Raw genomic sequence first — 18,775 nt, 5'->3', positions numbered from 1 at the left:
CCCCAACAGTGGCATCATGTAACGCCCTCGATGCGGCTATATCTCCCACGTGTCGAAGCATGACTTAGAGGCATAACCGCATTGAAAGCAATGTCACAAATGAGGTAATCTTCACACGACCCAAGTAATACATAAGGGAAAAGATACATAGTTGGCTTACAATCGCCACTTCACACAATTACATGAATAAAGCATTACATCAACCAAATACAATCAGGGCCCGACTACGGAGCCAAAATAAAAGAAGACTACCCCAAATGCTACACAGATCCCCGATCGACCCCAACTGGGCTCCACTACTGATCAACTAGAACGAAACAACACAAAGGACAAGATCTTCATCGAGCTCCTCCTGAGCTTGGTTGTGTCATCTGCACGGACTCATCGGCACCTGCAAGCTAGTTTTGGAAGTATTTGTGAGCCATAGGGACTCAGCAATCTCGCACCCTCGCGATCAAGACTATTTAAGCTTATGGGTAAGGTAAAGGTATGAGGTGGAGCTGCAACAAGCGACTAGCATATATGGTGGCTAACATACGCAAATGAGAGCGAGAAGAGAAGGCAAAGCACGGTCGAACAACTATGATCAAGAAGTGATCCTAGAACAACCTACGCCAAGCATAACTCCAACACCGTGTTCACTTCTTGGACTCCGCCGGAAAGAGACCATCACGGTTACACACGCGGTTGATGGATTTTAATTAAGGTCAACTTCAGGTTTTCTACAACCGGACATTAACAAATTCCCATTTGCCCATAACCGCGGGCACGGCTTTCCAAAGTTCAAATCCCTGCAGGGGTGTCCCAACTTAGCCCATCACAAGCTCTCACGGTCAACGAAGGATATTCCTTCTAGCGGGAAGACCCGATCAGATTCGGAATCCCGGTTACAAGACATTTCGACAATGGTAAAACAAGTCCAGCAACACCGCCCGAATGTGCCGACAAATCCTGATAGGAGCTGCACATATCTCGTTCTCAAGGCACACTCAGATGAGACATCCTACGAGTAAAACCAACCCTCAAGTTGCCTCGAGGTGGCCCCGCAGTCTACTCGGTCGGACCAACACTCAGAGGAGCACTGGCCCGGGGGGGTTAAAATAATGATGACCCTCGGGAGCGCGACTCCCAAGGAAAAAAAGGCTAGGTGGCAAATGGTAAAACCAATGTTGGGCATTGCTGGAGGAGTTTTACTCAAGGCGAACTGTCAAGGGGTTCCCATTATAACCCAACCGCATAAGGAACGCAAAATCCGGGAACATAACACCGATATGACGGAAACTAGGGCGGCAAGAGTGGAACAAAACACCAGGCATAAGGCCGAGCCTTCCACCCTTTACCAAGTATATAGATGCATTAATTAAATAAGAGATATTGTGATATCCCAACAAAATATCCATGTTCCAAACATGGTACAAACTCCAATCTTCACCTACAACTAACAACACTATAAGAGGGGCTGAGCAAAGCGGTAACATAGCCAAACAACGGTTTGCTAGGACAAGGTGGGTTAGAGGCTTGGTTCAACAATATAGGAGGCATGATAAGTAAGTGGTAGGTATCGTAGCATAGGCATAGCAAAAGAGCGAGCATCTAGCAAGCAAAGATAGAAGTGATTTCGAGGGTATGGTCATCTTGCCCGAGATCCCGCAAGGAAGAAGAACGAGTCCATGAGGAAGACAAACGCACGTAGACGAATGAATCCTCACAAATGCGACGTTACCGGATTACCGAGAAGAAGTACACCGGAAAGAAAGCAAACAACATAGTAAACAACCACCACATAAGCATGGCACGATGCACAAACAAGTATGATGCATGTCCGGTTTAATGAGGCATGGCATGGCAAAGTGCACAAACAATCCTACAAATTAAGTGGAGCACATTATGCAACGGAGTTGCATATTGAAGAAAACACCACATGACTTATTTAGTTCTCTCTCGTTTATGTACCCAACAAGATTAAATGTTGTTAACATGGCAAGAGGTGAAGCAAAGTAAAACTACCTATCTAGTCAAGTTTAAATGAGGCCAGAAGCAACGAACAACAATTCCGGTATATCCCCATATGCATATATTGGTTTGGTACTATTCTGCCCTAAACATAATTTTAGAGTCATTAAACATGCAAAGTAAAGCCACCATGTTAAACTAGGCATTTTCTACCCCAAATACATATAAAGTTTATTAAAATCGGAGTTACGGTTATTTAGTTATGAAATAAAGCATTTTAGCCAGTTATTTAAGAAAATTTAAACAAACAGCATTTTAAACATTTCAAACATAGATGAAAGTTTGATATTATTGTTCTACACAAAATTCTAACCAACTTTCATATATAATTTGTTTTAATCCGATGCACGGTTGTGGAGATATTAAATGCATGATCTAGAGGGACTAATCTGCAAAACTGCAGCTCACTGGATAAAAAGACAAATTCGCAGAACAGGAAAAAATATACCATGCTGAATCTAAGGAGAGGCCCAGTAAGGCAATAGGCGCAACATAGCTATCAGACGCACATGCACAAAATACCGGAGGGACCGGGCTATGCTCACATCGGGCCATTGGGCCGAAAGTGGAGAAGCGGCTGGGCCGGTTCTGGTGATGAGAAGATGTTGCTGGGCCATGGCGCCCTCATGGCCCAGGCACAGGGGACGATGCAGGGGCGTGGTCAACACGCAGGGAATCGCGGTGGACTTGGCGCTGGGGTTCGTGCTTGCTCGTTCGACGGGGAAACAGCGGTAGCAGCGGACCCGGTCGAGAAGAGGCCTGCAGGCGGCGGGTCCGGGCAAGGGCAAGGTCCACGTGGGCGCGGCGGATCCAGCCAGTCCGAAGGTCAGGGAGGCGATGCTGCTGCTTTCTGTTCGACAGGGAAGGGGAGAGCAGGGGAGGTCAGAGCAGGCAAAAGAGGGAGAGACGGGGACGTGCGACGGCGGGGTCTCACCGGCGAGGTCCGGCTTGGGATGGTGCGGACGGGGGCCATGTGGACTGGGAGTGGCTGGACTGTGGCCGATGGAAGTCGGACTTGGCGAGAACTCCCGGCGACGAGGCGTGAGGCAGGGGAGGCAGACGAGGTCCCGTACGGGCGACGATGATGCAACAGGAACTCGCCGGCATTGGGGATGATGGTCGGGCGCGATGCGAAGCACCAAGGGGCGGCCATGGATGTCTCTTGTGGTCGCCGACTCGCCGGAGATGCGGGAACTGCGGCTGCCTGCGTGGGTGCCCGTGGCAGGGGCTTGAGGGCGCGCATGGTCGGGCTCCAGGAGGTGGTCGAAGCAGGGGATCCAGGGGCATGGATCCCGTTGGAGCTCGAGGGCGAGGGCCGACCATGGCGTTCCTGTGAGTGAGAGAAAACATGAGGGAGAGGCAGGGGAAAGAGAAGGACGAGCAGGGAACAGGGGAGGGACGCGGCGGTCCTGCTGGTGCTCTGGCAGTGGTGTCCTGGTGGTTGAGGCCACCGGCGACGAGCAAAAGGCAGCACTGCTCCCGATCCATCCTGGAGGGGCTTGGCGCTCGGGATTGCCGCTGATGCTCTGGATCGAGAGGAGGGGATCTGGGGTGTGGGTGGTTGGCTCGGGTGAGATCCCGATGGGGATTTGAGTGTGGCGACGGCAGGGACAAGACTCCTAGATTTTAGGGTTTGGTCTAGATTTATACTAGGGAGGATATATATATAAGGAAAGAGGGGGAGTTTAGGGGCTAATCCGTCCCTCCAATTAAAATCGAGCGGTCGAGAAAAATAGACTAGGAAGTCCAAATAAAGAAACGGTGATGTTTTGTAGATGTTTGGGGATGATCCGGACCCAACGGTGATGACTGCCCGGGTCGGGTCCGGGACAACATTCGGACGCGCGTGCGAGGAGGGACGCGGTGTGACGAGAGAGGTTAGGTTGGACCTGGCTGCAGGTAGTGGGCCATGCAGAAAGCCTTGGGTTGAGAGAAGAGAAGAGAGAGACCCGGCGACTGTTTCCGAAGACCGAAAACGTCCGACGTTTTGACCGACTATATTGTCGCTATAGTTAATGGTTGGGCTATCAAACGGACTCTGAACGCGATGAAATTTGACTGGCGGTCTTCCTACACTAAAATAAGACCGCACGCCAACTTTCAACCCATTCCGAGAACATTTTCCGGCCACTTATAAAATAATATATCGGACATGCCGCGGGCGCGTGCGAGTGTGGTTGGGCTCAGAACGGACAACGGACGGAACTGGGGGAACCCGGACGGAACTGGGGGAACCCGGACGGATGCAAGTTTTGAAAATATGATGATGCAATGCACATGATGACATGATGAAATGCAACACGCAGGCAAATGACATGGCAACAACAACAAATAACTGGAAGACACCTGGCGCAACGGTCTCGGGGCGTCACACATCATGAGCTAGGTCTATGCGTAGTTTCTATGCACGAGTAGAACACAAAGCAGTTGTGGGTGTCGATATTGTCAATTTACTTGCCGTTACTAGTCTTATCTTGATTCGGCGGCATCGTGGGATGAAGTGGCCCGGACCGACCTTACACATACGCTTACGTGAGACTGGTTCCACCGACTGACATGCACTAGTTGCATAAGGTGGCTAGCGGGTGTCTGTCTCTCCCACTTTAGTCGGATCAGATTCGATGAAAAGGGTCCTTATGAAGGGTAAATAGAAATTGGCATATCACGTTGTGGTTTTGGCGTAGGTAAGAAACGTTCTTGCTAGAAACCTATAGCAGCCACGTAAAAACTTGCAACAACAATTAGAGGACGTCTAAGTTGTTTTTGCAGCATGTGCCATGTGATGTGATATGGCCAAAAGGATGTGATGAATGATATATGTGTTGTATGAGATTGATCATGTTCTTGTAATAGGAATCACAACTTGCATGTCGATGAGTATGACAACCGGCAGGAGCCATAGGAGTTGTCTTAATTTATTTATGACCTGCGTGTCAACATAAACGTCATGTAATTACTTTACTTTATTGCTAAAGCGTTAGCCATAGTAGTAGAAGTAATAGATGACGAGACAACTTCAAGAAGACACGATGATGGAGATCATGATGATGGAGATCATGGTGTCATGCCGGTGACAACGATGATCATGGAGCCCCGAAGATGGAGATCAAAAGGAGCAAATGATATTGGCCATATCATGTCACTATTTGATTGCATGTGATGTTTATCATGTTTTACATCTTATTTGCTTAGAACGACGGTAGCTTAAATAAGATAATCCCTCGTAATAATTTCAAGAAAGTGTTTCCCCTAACTGTGCACCGTTGCGAAGGTTCATTGTTTCGAAGCACCACGTGATGATCGGGTGTGATAGATTCTAACGTCCGAATACAACGGGTGTAAGGCAAATTTACACACGCAATACACTTAGGTTGACTTGGCGAGCCTAGCATGTACAGACATGGCCTCGGAACACAGAAGACCAAAAGGTCGAGCATGAGTCATATAGAAGATACGATCAACATGAAGATGCTCACCGATGTTGACTAGTCCGTCTCACGTGATGATCGGACATGGCCTAGTTGACTCGGATCATGTTTCACTTAGATGACTAGAGGGATGTCTATCTGAGTGGGAGTTTATTGAATAATTTGATTAGATGAACTTAATTATCATGAACTTAGTCTAAAATCTTTACAATATGTCTTGTAGATCAAATGGCCCACGTTGTCCTCAACTTCAACGCGTTCCTAGAGAAAACCAAGCTGAAAGATGATGGCAGCAACTATACAGACTGGGTCCGGAACCTGAGGATCATCCTCATAGCTGCCAAGAAAGATCATGTCCTAGAAGCACCGCTAGGTGACGCACCCATCCCAGAGATCCAAGACGTTATGAACGCTTGGCACTCACGTGCTGATGATTACTCCCTCGTTCAGTGCGGCATGCTTTACAGCTTAAAACCGGGGCCCCAAAAGCGTTTTGAGCAACACGGAGCATATGAGATGTTCGAAGAGCTGAAAATGGTTTTCCAAGCTCATGCCGGGGTCGAGGGATATGAAGCCTCCGACAAGTTCTTCAGTTGTAAGCTGGAGGAAAATAGTTCTGTCAGTGAGCACATACTCAAAATGTCTGGGTTGCATAACCGCTTGACTCAGCTGGGAGTTAATCTCCCGGATGACACGGTCATTGATAGAATCCTTCAGTCGCTTCCACCGAGCTACAAGAGCTTTGTGATGAACTTCAATATGCAGGGGATGGACAAGACCATTCCTAAGGTATATTCAATGCTGAAATCAGCGGAGGTGGAAATCAAAAAGGAACATCAAGTGTTGATGGTGAATAAAACCACTAAGTTCAAGAAAGGCAAGGGTAAAAAGAACTTCAAGAAGGACGGCAAGGGAGTTGCCGCGCCCGGTAAGCAAGCTGCCGGGAAGAAGTCAAAGAATGGACCCAAGCCTGAGACTGAGTGTTTTTATTGCAAGGGAAGTGGTCACTGGAAGCAGAACTGCCCGAAATACTTAGCGGACAAGAAGGCCGGCAACACTAAAGGTATATGTGATATACATGTAATTGATGTGTACCTTACCAGTACTCGTAGTAGCTCCTGGGTATTTGATACCGATGCGGTTGCTCACATTTGTAACTCAAAGCAGGAGATGCGGAATAAGCGGAGACTGGCGAAGGACGAGGTGACGATGCGCGTCGGGAATGGTTCCAAGGTCGATGTGATCGCCGTCGGCATGCTGCCTCTACATTTACCTACGGGATTAGTTTTAAACCTCAATAATTGTTATTTAGTACCAGCTTTGAGCATGAACATTGTATCAGGATCTCATTTAATTCGAGATGGCTACTCATTTAAATCCAAGAATAATGGTTGTTCTATTTATATGAGAGATATGTTTCATGGTCATGCCCCGCTGGTGAATGGTTTATTCTTAATGAATCTCGAGCGTAATGCTACACATATTCATAGTGTGAATACCAAAAGATGTAAGGTTGATAATGATAGTCCAACATACTTGTGGCACTGCCGCCTTGGTCACATAGGTGTCAAACGCATGAAGAAGCTCCATGCGGATGGACTTTTGGAGTCTCTTGATTACGAATCATTTGACACGTGCGAACCATGCCTCATGGGTAAAATGACCAAGACTCCGTTCTCAGGAACAATGGAGCGAGCAACCAACTTATTGGAAATCATACATACTGATGTGTGCGGTCCAATGAGCGTTGAGGCTCGCGGTGGCTATCATTATGTTCTCACTCTCACTGATGACTTGAGTAGATATGGGTATGTCTACTTAGTGAAACACAAGTCTGAGACCTTTGAAAAGTTCAAGGAATTTCAAAGTGAAGTTGAGAATCAACGTGACAGGAAAATCAAGTTCTTGCGATCAGATCGTGGGGGAGAATACTTGAGTCACGAATTTGGCACGCACTTAAGGAAATGTGGAATAGTTTCACAACTCACGCCGCCTGGAACACCTCAGCGTAATGGTGTGTCCGAACGTCGTAATCGCACTCTATTGGATATGGTGCGATCTATGATGTCTCTTACCGATCTACCGCTGTCATTTTGGGGCTATGCTTTAGAGACTGCCGCATTCACTTTAAATAGGGCTCCTCGAAATCCGTTGAGACGACACCATATGAATTATGGTTTGGGAAGAAACCTAAGCTGTCGTTTCTAAAAGTTTGGGGATGCGATGATTATGTCAAGAAACTTCAACCTGAAAAGCTCGAACCCAAATCGGAAAAATGCGTCTTCATAGTATACCCTAAAGAAACTATTGGGTATACCTTCTACCTTAGATCCGAAGGCAAGATCTTTGTTGCCAAGAATGGATACTTTCTAGAGAAAGAGTTTCTCTCAAAAGAAATAAGTGGGAGGAAAGTAGAACTTGATGAAGTATTACCTCTTGAACCGGAAAGTGGTGCAACTCAAGAAAATGTTCCTGAGGTGCCTGCACCGACTAGAGAGGAAGTTAATGATGATGATCATGAAACTTCAGATCAAGTTGCTACTGAACTTTGTAGGTCCACAAGGACACGTTCCGCACCAGAGTGGTACGACAAACCTGTCTTGGAAATCATGTTGTTAGACAATAGTGAACCTTCGAACTATGAAGAAGTGATGGCGGTCCTAGATTCCGACAAATGGCTGGAAGCCATGAAATCCGAGATAGGATCCATGAATGAAAACGAAGTATGGACTTTGACTGACTTGCCCGATGATCGGCGATCCATACAAAATAAATGGATCTATAAGAAGAAGACAGACGCGGATGGTAATGTGACCATCTATAAAGCTCGACTTGTCGCTAAGGGTTATCGACAAGTTCAAGGGGTTGGCTACGATGAGACTTTCTCACCCATAGTGAAGCTGAAGTCCGTCCGAATCATGTTAGAAATTGCTGCATTCTATGATTATGAGATATGGCAAATGGACGTCAAAACGGCATTCCTTAATGGTTTCCTTAAGGAAGAATTGTATATGATGCAGCTGGAAGGTTTTGTTGATCCTAAGAATGCTAACAAGGTGTGCAAGCTCCAATGCTCGATCTATGGGCTGGTGCAAGCATCTCAGAGTTGGAACATTCATTTTGATGAGATGATCAAAGTGTTTGGGTTTACGCAGACTTATGGAGAAGCCTGCATTTACAAGAAAGTGAGTGGGAGCTCTGTAGCATTTCTCATATTGTATGTGGATGGCATACTGTTGATGGGAAATGATATAGAATTCTTGGAAAGCATAAAGGCCTACTTGAACAAGTGTTTTTCAATGAAGGATCTTGGAGAAGCTGCTCACATATTAGGCATCAAGATCCATAGAGATAGATCGAGATGCCTCATTGGTCTTTCGCAGAATACGTACCTTGACAAGATATTGAAGAAGTTCAATATGGATCAGTCAAAGAAGGGGTTCTTGCCCGTATTGCAAGGTACGAGATGGAGCACGGCTCAATGCCCGACCACGGCAGAAGATAGAGAAAAGATGAGTGTCGTCCCATATGCCTCGGCCATAGGGTCTATCATGTATGCTATGTTGTGTACCAGACCTCATGTAAACCTTGTCGTAAGTTTGGTAGGAAGGTACCAAAGTAATCCCGGCATGGAACACTAGACAGCGGTTAGAATATCCTGAAGTACCTGAAGAGGACTAAGGATATGTTTCTCGTTTATGGAGGTGACGAAGAGCTCGTCATAAAGGGTTACGTCGATGCTAGCTTCGACACAGATCTGGATGACTCTAAGTCACAAACCGGATACGTGTATATTTTGAATGGTGGGGCAGTAAGCTGGTGCAGTTGCAACCAAAGCGTTGTGGCGGGATCTACATGTGAAGCGGAGTACATGGCAGCCTCGGAGGCAGCACAAGAAGCAATCTGGGTGAAGGAGTTCATTACCGACCTAGGAGTCATTCCCAATGCGTCGGGCCCGATGACTCTCTTCTGTGACAACACTGGAGCTATTGCCCTTTCCAAGGAGCCCAGGTTTCACAGGAAGACCAGGCATATCAAGCACCGCTTCAACTCCATTCGTGAAAGTGTTCAAAATGGAGACATAGATATTTGTAAAGTACATACGGACCTGAATGTGGCAGATCCATTGACTAAACCTCTCCCTAGAGCAAAACATGATCAACACCAGAACTGTATGGGTGTTCGATTCATCATGATGTAATTAGATTATTGACTCTAGTGCAAGTGGGAGACTGTTGGAAATATGCCCTAGAGGCAATAATAAAATGATTATTATTATATTTCCTTGTTCATGATAATTGTCTACTGTTCATGCTATAATTGTGTTATCCGGAAATCGTAATACATGTGTGAATACATAGACCACAACACGTCCCTAGTGAGCCTCTAGTTGACAAGCTCGTTGATCAAAAGATAGTCATGGTTTCCTGACTATGGACATTGGATGTCATTGATAACGGGATCACATCATTAGGAGAATGATGTGATGGACAAGACCCAATCCTAAGCATAGCTTAAAGATCGTGTAGTTCGTTTTCTAGAGCTTTTCCAAATGTCAAGTATCATTTCCTTAGACCATGAGATTGTGCAACTCCCGGATACCGTAGGAGTGCTTTGGGTGTGCCAAACGTCACAACGTAACTGGGTGACTATAAAGGTGCACTACGGGTATCTCCAAAAGTGTCTGTTGGGTTGGCACGAATCGAGACTGGGATTTGTCACTCCGTATGACGGAGAGGTATCTCTGGGCCCACTCGGTAATGCATCATCATAATGAGCTCAATGTGACCAAGTGGTTGATCACGGGATCATGCATTACGGTATGAGTAAAGTGACTTGCCGGTAACGAGATTGAACGAGGTATTGGGATACCGATGATCGAGTCTCGGGAAAGTAACGTACCGATTGACAAAGGGATTGTATACGGGATTGATTGAATCCTCGACATCGTGGTTCATCTGATGAGATCATCGAGGAGCATGTGGGAGCCAACATGGGTATCCAGATCCCGCTGTTGGTTATTGAGCGGAGAGTCATCTCGGTCATGTCTGCGTGTCTCCCGAACCCGTAGGGTCTACACACTTAAGGTTCAGTGACGCTAGGGTTGTTGAGAAATTAGTATACGGTAACCCGAAAGTTGTTCGGAGTCCCATATGAGATTCCATACGTCACGACGAGTTCCGGAATGGTCCGGAGGTGAAGATTTATATATAGGAAGTCAAGTTTCGGCCATCGGGAAAGTTTCGGGGGTAATCGGTATTGTACCGGGACCACCAGAAGGGTCCCGGGGGTCCACGGGGTGGGGCCACCTATCCCGGAGGGACCCATGGGCTGAAGTGGGAGGGGAACCAGCCCCTGGTGGGCTGGTGCACCCCCCTTGGGCCTCCCCCTGCGCCTAGGGTTGGAAACCCTAGGGGTGGGGGGCGCCCCACTTGGCTTGGGGGGCACTCCACCCCCCTTGGCCGCCGCCCCCCTTGGAGATCCCATATCCTAGGGTCGGCGCCCCCTAGGGGTCCTATATATAGTGAGGGGAAGGGAGGGCAGCCGCACCCTAGCCCCTGGCGCCTCCCTCTCCGTCCCGTGACACCTCTCCCTCTCGTTGTGCTTGGCGAAGCCCTGCCGAGATCGCCGTTACTTCCACCACCACGCCGTCGTGCTGCTGGATCTCCATCAACCTATCCTTCCCCCTTGATGGATCAAGTTGTAGGAGACGTCTTCCCAACCGTACGTGTGTTGAACGCGGAGGTGCCGTCCGTTCGGCGCTAGGTCATCGGCGATTTGGATCACGACGAGTATGACTCCATCAACCCCGTTCTCTTGAACGCGTTCGCTCGCGATCTACAAGGGTATGTAGATGCACTCCCCTCTCCCTCATTGCTAGATGACTCCATAGATTGATCTTGGTGATGCGTAGAAAATTTTAAAATTCTGCTACGTTCCCCAACAGTAGTGGCGTCCGAGGTGTCGCGGCGAGGGGGGGCTTTGGGAGGAGGCCAATGCTTCTGGCGAGGTGGCACCGGCGGAAGGGCGGCGGCGGGGGCACTAGGTAGGTGGCGCCAAGGACGAAATCGGGCTCGGACCCGATCCAATTGAGAGGAGGGGAGCGAGAGGAAGACGTGAGGGAGTGGGACGATTCGTCTAGATATTTTTGGTGCGTGGGGGGATAAGGAAGAGGGAGAAGTGGGCCGGCCAGGGTGGTGGCCTGGTGGGCCGAGGCCGTCCGGCCAAGTTGGGCCACGACCCAGTGGGGGGTGGGTTGCCTGCTTTTTATTTTTGTTGTTTTGTTTTGTTTTGTTTTCCTTTTCTGTTTTTAATCCTTAATTGCTTTAGTTTAAATAAAACACAATAAGAGTCTCTAAATTAGCGTTACTAAATATTCCACTTCCACAAATAACTTGGCACATTAATCAAAGTAGTTTGTATTTGTTTATTAATTTAAGAGCATTTAAATAATAGTTTTGCCATTGTTTTATTTATTTTAGTGCATTTAACTACTTTATAAAAGTGTGAATTCTCCACCATAATTTCCTTATGCACTATTTGGCTCACTCCGAACATTTTAGATTTTATATTTGAAAACTTTTATTGTTTGCTTGATTGTGATTTTGAATTCGAACCGGTTTCGAACTAACGCAAGATTAGCAACAGTAATCGAGGTGACGTGGCATCATTAGTAGAAGTTTACTATAGTCTAATTATCCGGGCATCACAATTCTCCTCCACTACAAGAAATATCGTCCCGAGATTTAAGGCGTGGAGTAAGGGGGAAAGACTCGGGAAGGACGGAGCTCAAAACATGATAGGTACGTGGGGCCATCTCAGTGAACGTGACATAGGGCAAGTGTCGAGTTAAAGTTCAATAAATTCATCAAGAGCAAGGTAAGAAGGTGTAATAAGAAGCTTCAAGCGGGTAGGCAATCATTCATTGCCTGAAACGCGGAGGGGTGAAAGGGGATCAGGGCAATGGGATTAAGTATTGCGTCTGGTACTAGAATAGATCACTAGGAAGGTGGCCCGTGAATTACATACGAAGTCAAACGTGAGGAATAACTTTGACAACAAGGTGTACAGGAGAGTCAGGTTTCGATCCTGTGGAACTGTGGGTTATGGGCCCGCCATGTGGGTTAAAAGTAGGAAGGGGGTGACGTCTTGCATGATCATGTAAGCAAGGCATGTCAGAGGATAGACTATCGATTATGTCGGCAACAACCATTGGTACCAAGGGCGAGGGACGAAGAGAACCATTTTCCTGCTCATTGAACGAGGCGGACCAATAGGCAAAGTTCTCGTCCATCGGTGGTTACTGGAATGCTATCAACAAAAGCAATAGGGTCTTACTGACACGGTTGTACACCAAGGTGTTTACATAGGCAGAAGAATATTACTGCTTAGATCATATAGATCACTAGAAAGGTTAAACCAAACAATGGAGAGAAAAATATGATTATCAGATTAAACAGGACAATGGAAAGGAAAATGTGTTTAAACACATATTTCAAGGGTATATCCTTCCCAAGGACAAGCAGAGCACGATATCCATGACAGGATATAATGTAGAAAACTCTTTAGGTAGGGGAGAGAAATTCCATGGCATTACCCATACAATGGTGTTTGGATAATTGAGCGAGAAACATTTAGCATTGGACTTCGAATATTCTTGTTGAAAAGCGGATTACCATAGACATGCCTCGGGATAGCATTGACATGGTCTGCAAGCAAAGGTCAGACTTTGGATACACAAGGGATCCATCAGGGACAACTCATAGAATAAGTCTTACAATTTACTTATGGAAGAATGGATAACCTTGCTAACAAGGAAACTATAACAATAGGGCCTCCGGCCAGGTGTGCTAGGCATGACATCACCTTACCGGGTCATATAAAGACCAATGTTATAACTCTTGGAAATATGTTCCAACCATCATATCTGACTAAGATTCAGATATGACTGGTGTCAGGATAACTCAGACTCAGGATGCCTGAGAAGAAAGGTGCAATACAAATTGACGAGATGACATTATAAGATTCTCGGGAATTGAACTATGGAAGCAAGTTCCGAAACAAGAGTTCATCATTAAACCAATGATAGGATGAGGAGGTGGCTGATGAACTCAACGACAATTCATTGAGATTTCCAAAAGATGGATTTCCACAATTATGTGAACAAGGAGATAGCATTTGTCGGATCAAATGATATAATGAGGTATGCTCGAGGAAAACATACACAATTAAACATTAGTTGAAAGGTGCACCCAAAATATGGGCTCAGGTAGCATGATCAATGTTAGAATGGCGATTCAATAACCAAAAGACTTAGAATGAAGCTACTGACCATTCACTTCAAACAATAGGGTTGCTAAAAAATTTGAATTCACACATCATAGTTCAATTGTTGGTATTCCGGTTAGAAACAACACAGGGACCAAGAAAGAATGGTGATGGCGAGAAGTATCACTTTACCAAGAATTCTTAAGAGGTGGAGCAATCTCATGACATTCCTGACAAAAAAATGGTAATACTCCACGATACTGAAGAACTAAGGCTGGATAGCAAGGAACTCAAGGTATAACACCAAACACGAACAAGTTTGTGTTGGTGGGAAGGCAATAAAATGGTCGATGGTAATACAAATCATCAAGGGCAAGGATGGTATTTCTCATCCTGAATTCAATTGACATCCTAGAAGATCTCAGAATGTTGATGATCATCACGACACAATTGTCGAGAGATTTCATGAAGATGTAACCGACCGGTGATGACATCAAGTCACAGGAATGATGAAGCGAAAAGTTATTGGAACCAAGGGTACGACACAAACTCGAAATCAAGCTTGTTGTTCAAGGCGAAATGATATGACGAGGTGATGTCTACTACACAACCTTCTTCTTATAGACATTGTTGGGCCTCCAAGTGCAGAGGTTTGTAGGACAATAGCAAATTTCCCTCAAGTGTATGACCTAGGTTTATCAATTCATAGGAGGCGTAGGATGAAGATGGTCTCTCTCTCAAGCAACCTTGCAACCAAATAACAAAGAGTCTCTTGTGTCCCCAACACACCCAATAGAATGGTAAATTGTATATGTGCACTAGTTCAACGAAGAGATGGTGATACAAGTGGTATATGGATGGTAGATAATAGTTTTTGTAATCTGGAAATATAAAAACAGCAAGATAACGAATGATAAAAGTGAGTGTAAACGGTATTGCAATGTGTTGAAACAAGGCCTAGGGTTCATACTTTTGCTAGTGCAAGTTCCCTCAACAATACTAACATATCTGGATCACATAACTATCCCTCAACATGCAACAAAGAGTCACTCCAAAGTCACTAATAGCGGAGAACAAACGAAGAGATTATGGTAGGGTACGAAACCACCTCAAAGTTATTCTTTCCAATCAATCCGTTGGGCTATTCCTATAAGTGTCACAAACAGCCCTAGAGTTCGTACTAGAATAACACCTTAAGATACAAATCAACCAAAACCCTAATGTCACCTAGATACTCCAATGTCACCTCAAGTATCCGTGGGTATGATTATACGATATGCATCACACAATCTCAAATTCATCTATTCAACCAACACATAGGACCTCAAAGAGTGCCCCAAAGTTTCTATCGGAGAATCACGACGAAAACGTGTGCCAACCCCTATGCTTAGGTTCATGGGTGGAACCCGCAAGTTGATCACCAAAACATACATCAAGTGAATCACGTGGTATCCCATTGTCACCACAGATACGCACGACAAGACATACATCAAGTGTTCTCAAATCTTTAAAAACTCAATCCGATAAGATAACTTCAAAGGGGAAACTCAATCCATTACAAGAGAGTAGAGGGGGGAAGAAACATCATAGGATCCAACTATAATAGCAAAGCTCGCGATACATCAAGATCGTATCACCTCAAGAACACGAGAGAGAGAGAGAGAGATCAAACACATAGTTACTGGTACATACCCTCAGCCCCGAGGGAGAACTACTCCCTCCTCGTCATGGAGAGCACCGGGATGATGAAGATGGCCACCGGAGAAGGATTGCCCCCTCCGGCAGGGTGCCGGAACGGGTCTAGATTGGCTTTTGGTGGCTACAGAGGCTTCTGGCAGCGGAACTCCCGATCTATTGTGCGTTCTGGAAGTTTTAGGATACATAGGTATATATGGGTGAAAGAAGCACGTCGGTGGACCGAAGGGGGGCCACGAGGCAAGGGGCGCGCCCCCACCCTCGTGGGCACCTCCCTTCTTTCCCGACGTGCACTCCAAGCTTTTCCGGTAGCTTTCCTTCCAAAATAACTTCTCTAGTTGATTCCGTTCCGTTTTGACTCCGTTTGATATTCCTTTTCTTCGAAACACTGAAATAGGCAAAAAAACAACAATTCTGGGCTGGGCCTCCGGTTAATAGGTTAGTCCCAAAAATAATATAAAAGTGGATAATAAAGCCCAATATTGCCTAAAACAGTAGATAACATAGCATGAAGCAATTAAAAATTATAGATACGTTGGAGACGTATCACGAGGAAAGCCGACCGGAGGCGAGGCCAGGGGCGGCCAGTGACGGCGGTGGGGAAGGCAGGAGCAGAGCGGGAAGCGGGGTGAGGCCACAGCGGACAGGGTCGCGCGTGAGTGCGTGCGGCGTCGTGGGCGCGCACGGGAGGGCGACACAGCGAGGCGAGGCTGGCCAGACGAAGCTGTGGGGCGCGGTGGTCGGGCGCTGGGCGTGCCAGGCAGGGCACAACCACGCGCTCATTCGGGAGGCCGTGTGCTGCGAGCAGGCAATGGCGACGCGGGGCGCGCAGGCCAAGGGAGAGGAGCGGGAAGGCGGGAGAGGGGAGCGTGCTCACGAGGCCCTGTAGAGGTGCTAAAGTGAGCTCGGGGAGGCACCAGAGCTCGGGACGGCGGTGGTCGATGGCGGGGACGGCGACGGCGCTGTGAGGTGGCGGCGTTCGGGGAGGCGCGGCACCAGATCGGGGCGAGGCAGTGGCGTCCAAGGCGTCGCGGTGAGGGGGGGGGCTTCGGGAGGAGGCCAATGCTTCTGGCGAGGTGGCACCGGCGGAAGGGCGGCGGCGGGGGCACCGGGGTGGTGGCGCTGAGGACGAAATCGGGCTCGAACCCGATCCAACTGAGAGGAGGGGAGCGAGAGGAAGACGTGGGGGAGTGGGACGATTCGTCTAGATATATTCGGTGCTTGGGGGGGATAAGGGAGAGGGAGAAGTGGGCCGACCAGGGTGGTGGCCTGGTGGGCCGAGGCCGTCCGACCAAGTTGGGCCACGGCCCAGTGGGGGCGGGTTGCCTGCTTTTTATTTTTGTTGTTTTGTTTTGTTTTCTTTTTCTTTTTTAATCCTTAATTGCTCTAGTTTAAACAAAACACAATAAGATTCTCTAAATTAGCGTTACTAAACATTCCACTTCCACAAATAACTTGGCACATTAATCAAAGTAGTTTGTATTTGTTTATTAATTTAAGAGCATTTAAATAATAGTTTTGCCACTGTTTTATTTATTTTAATGCATTTAACTACTTTATAAAAGTGTGAATTCTTCACCATAATTTTCTTATGCACTATTTGGCCCACTCCGAACATTTTAGATTTTATATTTGAAAACCTGTATTGTTTGCTTGATTGTGATTTTGAATTTGAACCAATTTCGAACTAACGCAAGATTAGCAACAGTAATCAAGATGACGTGGCATCATTAATAAAAGTTTACTGTAGTCTAATTATCCGGGCGTCACAGTGCGCGAGGACGCCGCTGAGCGTGCGGCCCGGGACGCCCCACCACAGGCGGCGGCCCTCGCTGTTATTGCGGACGCGCGGCGTCGGCGCGTTGTTGGTGGAGGTGAGCCGCTCCTCCTGCCGGCGTTTGAAGTACGCCGCCCACACCGCGTGGTTGCCGGTGGCGTAATCCGGGAGCGCCCGCTCCGCGACCGCCAGGGACGCCCGCGCACGCTCGATCTCGGCGTGGAAATAGGCGGGCGTCTCGAGGACCGGCAGAGGAGGGACAGGGACCCCGCCGACGCCGAGCCTCCACCGCGACGGAGCGCGTACGTCGGGCGGCGCGGGGTAGTTGGTCTCGTGGAGGAGGTAGGCCTCCCACTCATGCAGCGAGCGGCGGCCGAAACCGTTGGCCGCTGCCGCGTTTCCGGGGTACCTCGCGCTCATGGTTGCCGGGGAGGAAAGAGAGGGGCTCGAACGGCCGAGAGAGGGAAGGAAGTGCGGCGATGAGGAGGGGGAGGACTGCCGATGCCGATGGATGGGTGCCTCACCGGCGCGGCCAGGGGTGCCTTTTATAGCGGCTCAGGGGCGGCCACGTGCGAAAGCATGGCGGAAGGCGGGGCGGCGTCGCCGCACTTCGCCGCCCGTGAATCAATGGCAGGCTGACCGGCGGCAGCCTTGGCATTGATTCCTCGCGGGAAAACCGAGACGATGAGGACGACCAGCCTTCGTCTCGCTGACGCGCCGGTCCCGCCACTCTTTCGCGCCAAAACATTCGCGCCGGCGCCCCGCAGCGCGCCGGGTTTGGGTTGGGTGCGCCAGCGTCAATTTCGGTTCAATCCGGCAAAAAACAGGTTCTTGAAGACGTGACTGGGTCGATTTTTCAATGCCGGCGCTAAAAAACGGCTTTGAGGGGGTCTGTTGGGGGCGCAGCTGGACATGCGCTTAGAGTCTAGAGTAAAATAAAGCTTTCTCAAGACGTCTGGTTCTAGGCTGTTGGATTAAAAGGCCCATGAACTCACGTGGCCCAGTCCGCTTCCGCGTAAAAAAGTGAGCGAGCGAGCGGCGACCGGGCGAGCGCTCGGCCGGTCGTCCGCAGGGAAACGTTTCCCTATCCTAATACACAACTGCCTCATCAACGTATCCGCACGTTACACTGTCGCCAGTCGTCCATGCTTTTCTACCCTGCGTAGATTTGGTATCCAGTGTAGCCAAAAAGAGTCGTTGCAGAACAATAAAACCCATTTAACCGCGGTAGAAAATCCCCGCGACATTTCAAAATCCAGGCCCCGATTTACCATGTCGTTCTCATTCAATGCCAAGAGGATCATCATGGGGCACTCTGACAGGCATCCCATGCCGAATTTAAAACACGCATTTACTTTGCCCACCCCACCAGTATCCCAGCCTCACCCGCAGCCCCAACCCGCCCCCTCACCCCTCTCCCTGACGCCCCGACCGGCCCCCCGCGGCCCCACCCGACAGCCACACGGAGAAAAGCAGCCCATCGGTGCCCCCAAAGTCCCAACCCCGCAGCCAGCCGCGGTCGCTGTCGCCACCCCCTGCCCCCGGATCCCACCACCGGTTTCGTGCCGCGGTTGCCCACATCACACCACACCAC

The 18,775-nt window shown here is 48.2% G+C and overlaps 1 protein-coding gene across 1 annotated transcript; it reads right to left on the bottom strand.

Annotated features, from left to right (window-relative positions):
• Positions 1-2,320: 2,320 nt before the first annotated feature.
• On the bottom strand, positions 2,321-17,601 carry LOC119357759 (extensin-like). The gene is made up of 4 exons (XM_037624600.1): positions 17,175-17,601; positions 16,090-16,526; positions 2,948-3,632; positions 2,321-2,863 (listed from the first exon to the last, which is right to left on the bottom strand). The coding sequence occupies exons 1-4, from the start codon at positions 17,599-17,601 to the stop codon at positions 2,472-2,474; spliced, it is 1,941 nt and encodes a 646-aa protein (XP_037480497.1). The 3' UTR covers positions 2,321-2,471.
• Between the last annotated feature and the right edge of the window lie 1,174 nt (positions 17,602-18,775).

Source organism: Triticum dicoccoides, chromosome 2A (assembly GCF_002162155.2).
Source record: "Triticum dicoccoides isolate Atlit2015 ecotype Zavitan chromosome 2A, WEW_v2.0, whole genome shotgun sequence".
NCBI classification, from domain to species: domain Eukaryota; kingdom Viridiplantae; phylum Streptophyta; class Magnoliopsida; order Poales; family Poaceae; genus Triticum; species Triticum dicoccoides.
Note: the sequence above shows the minus strand (reverse complement) of the source record. Positions and strands in the feature narration are given on the sequence as shown.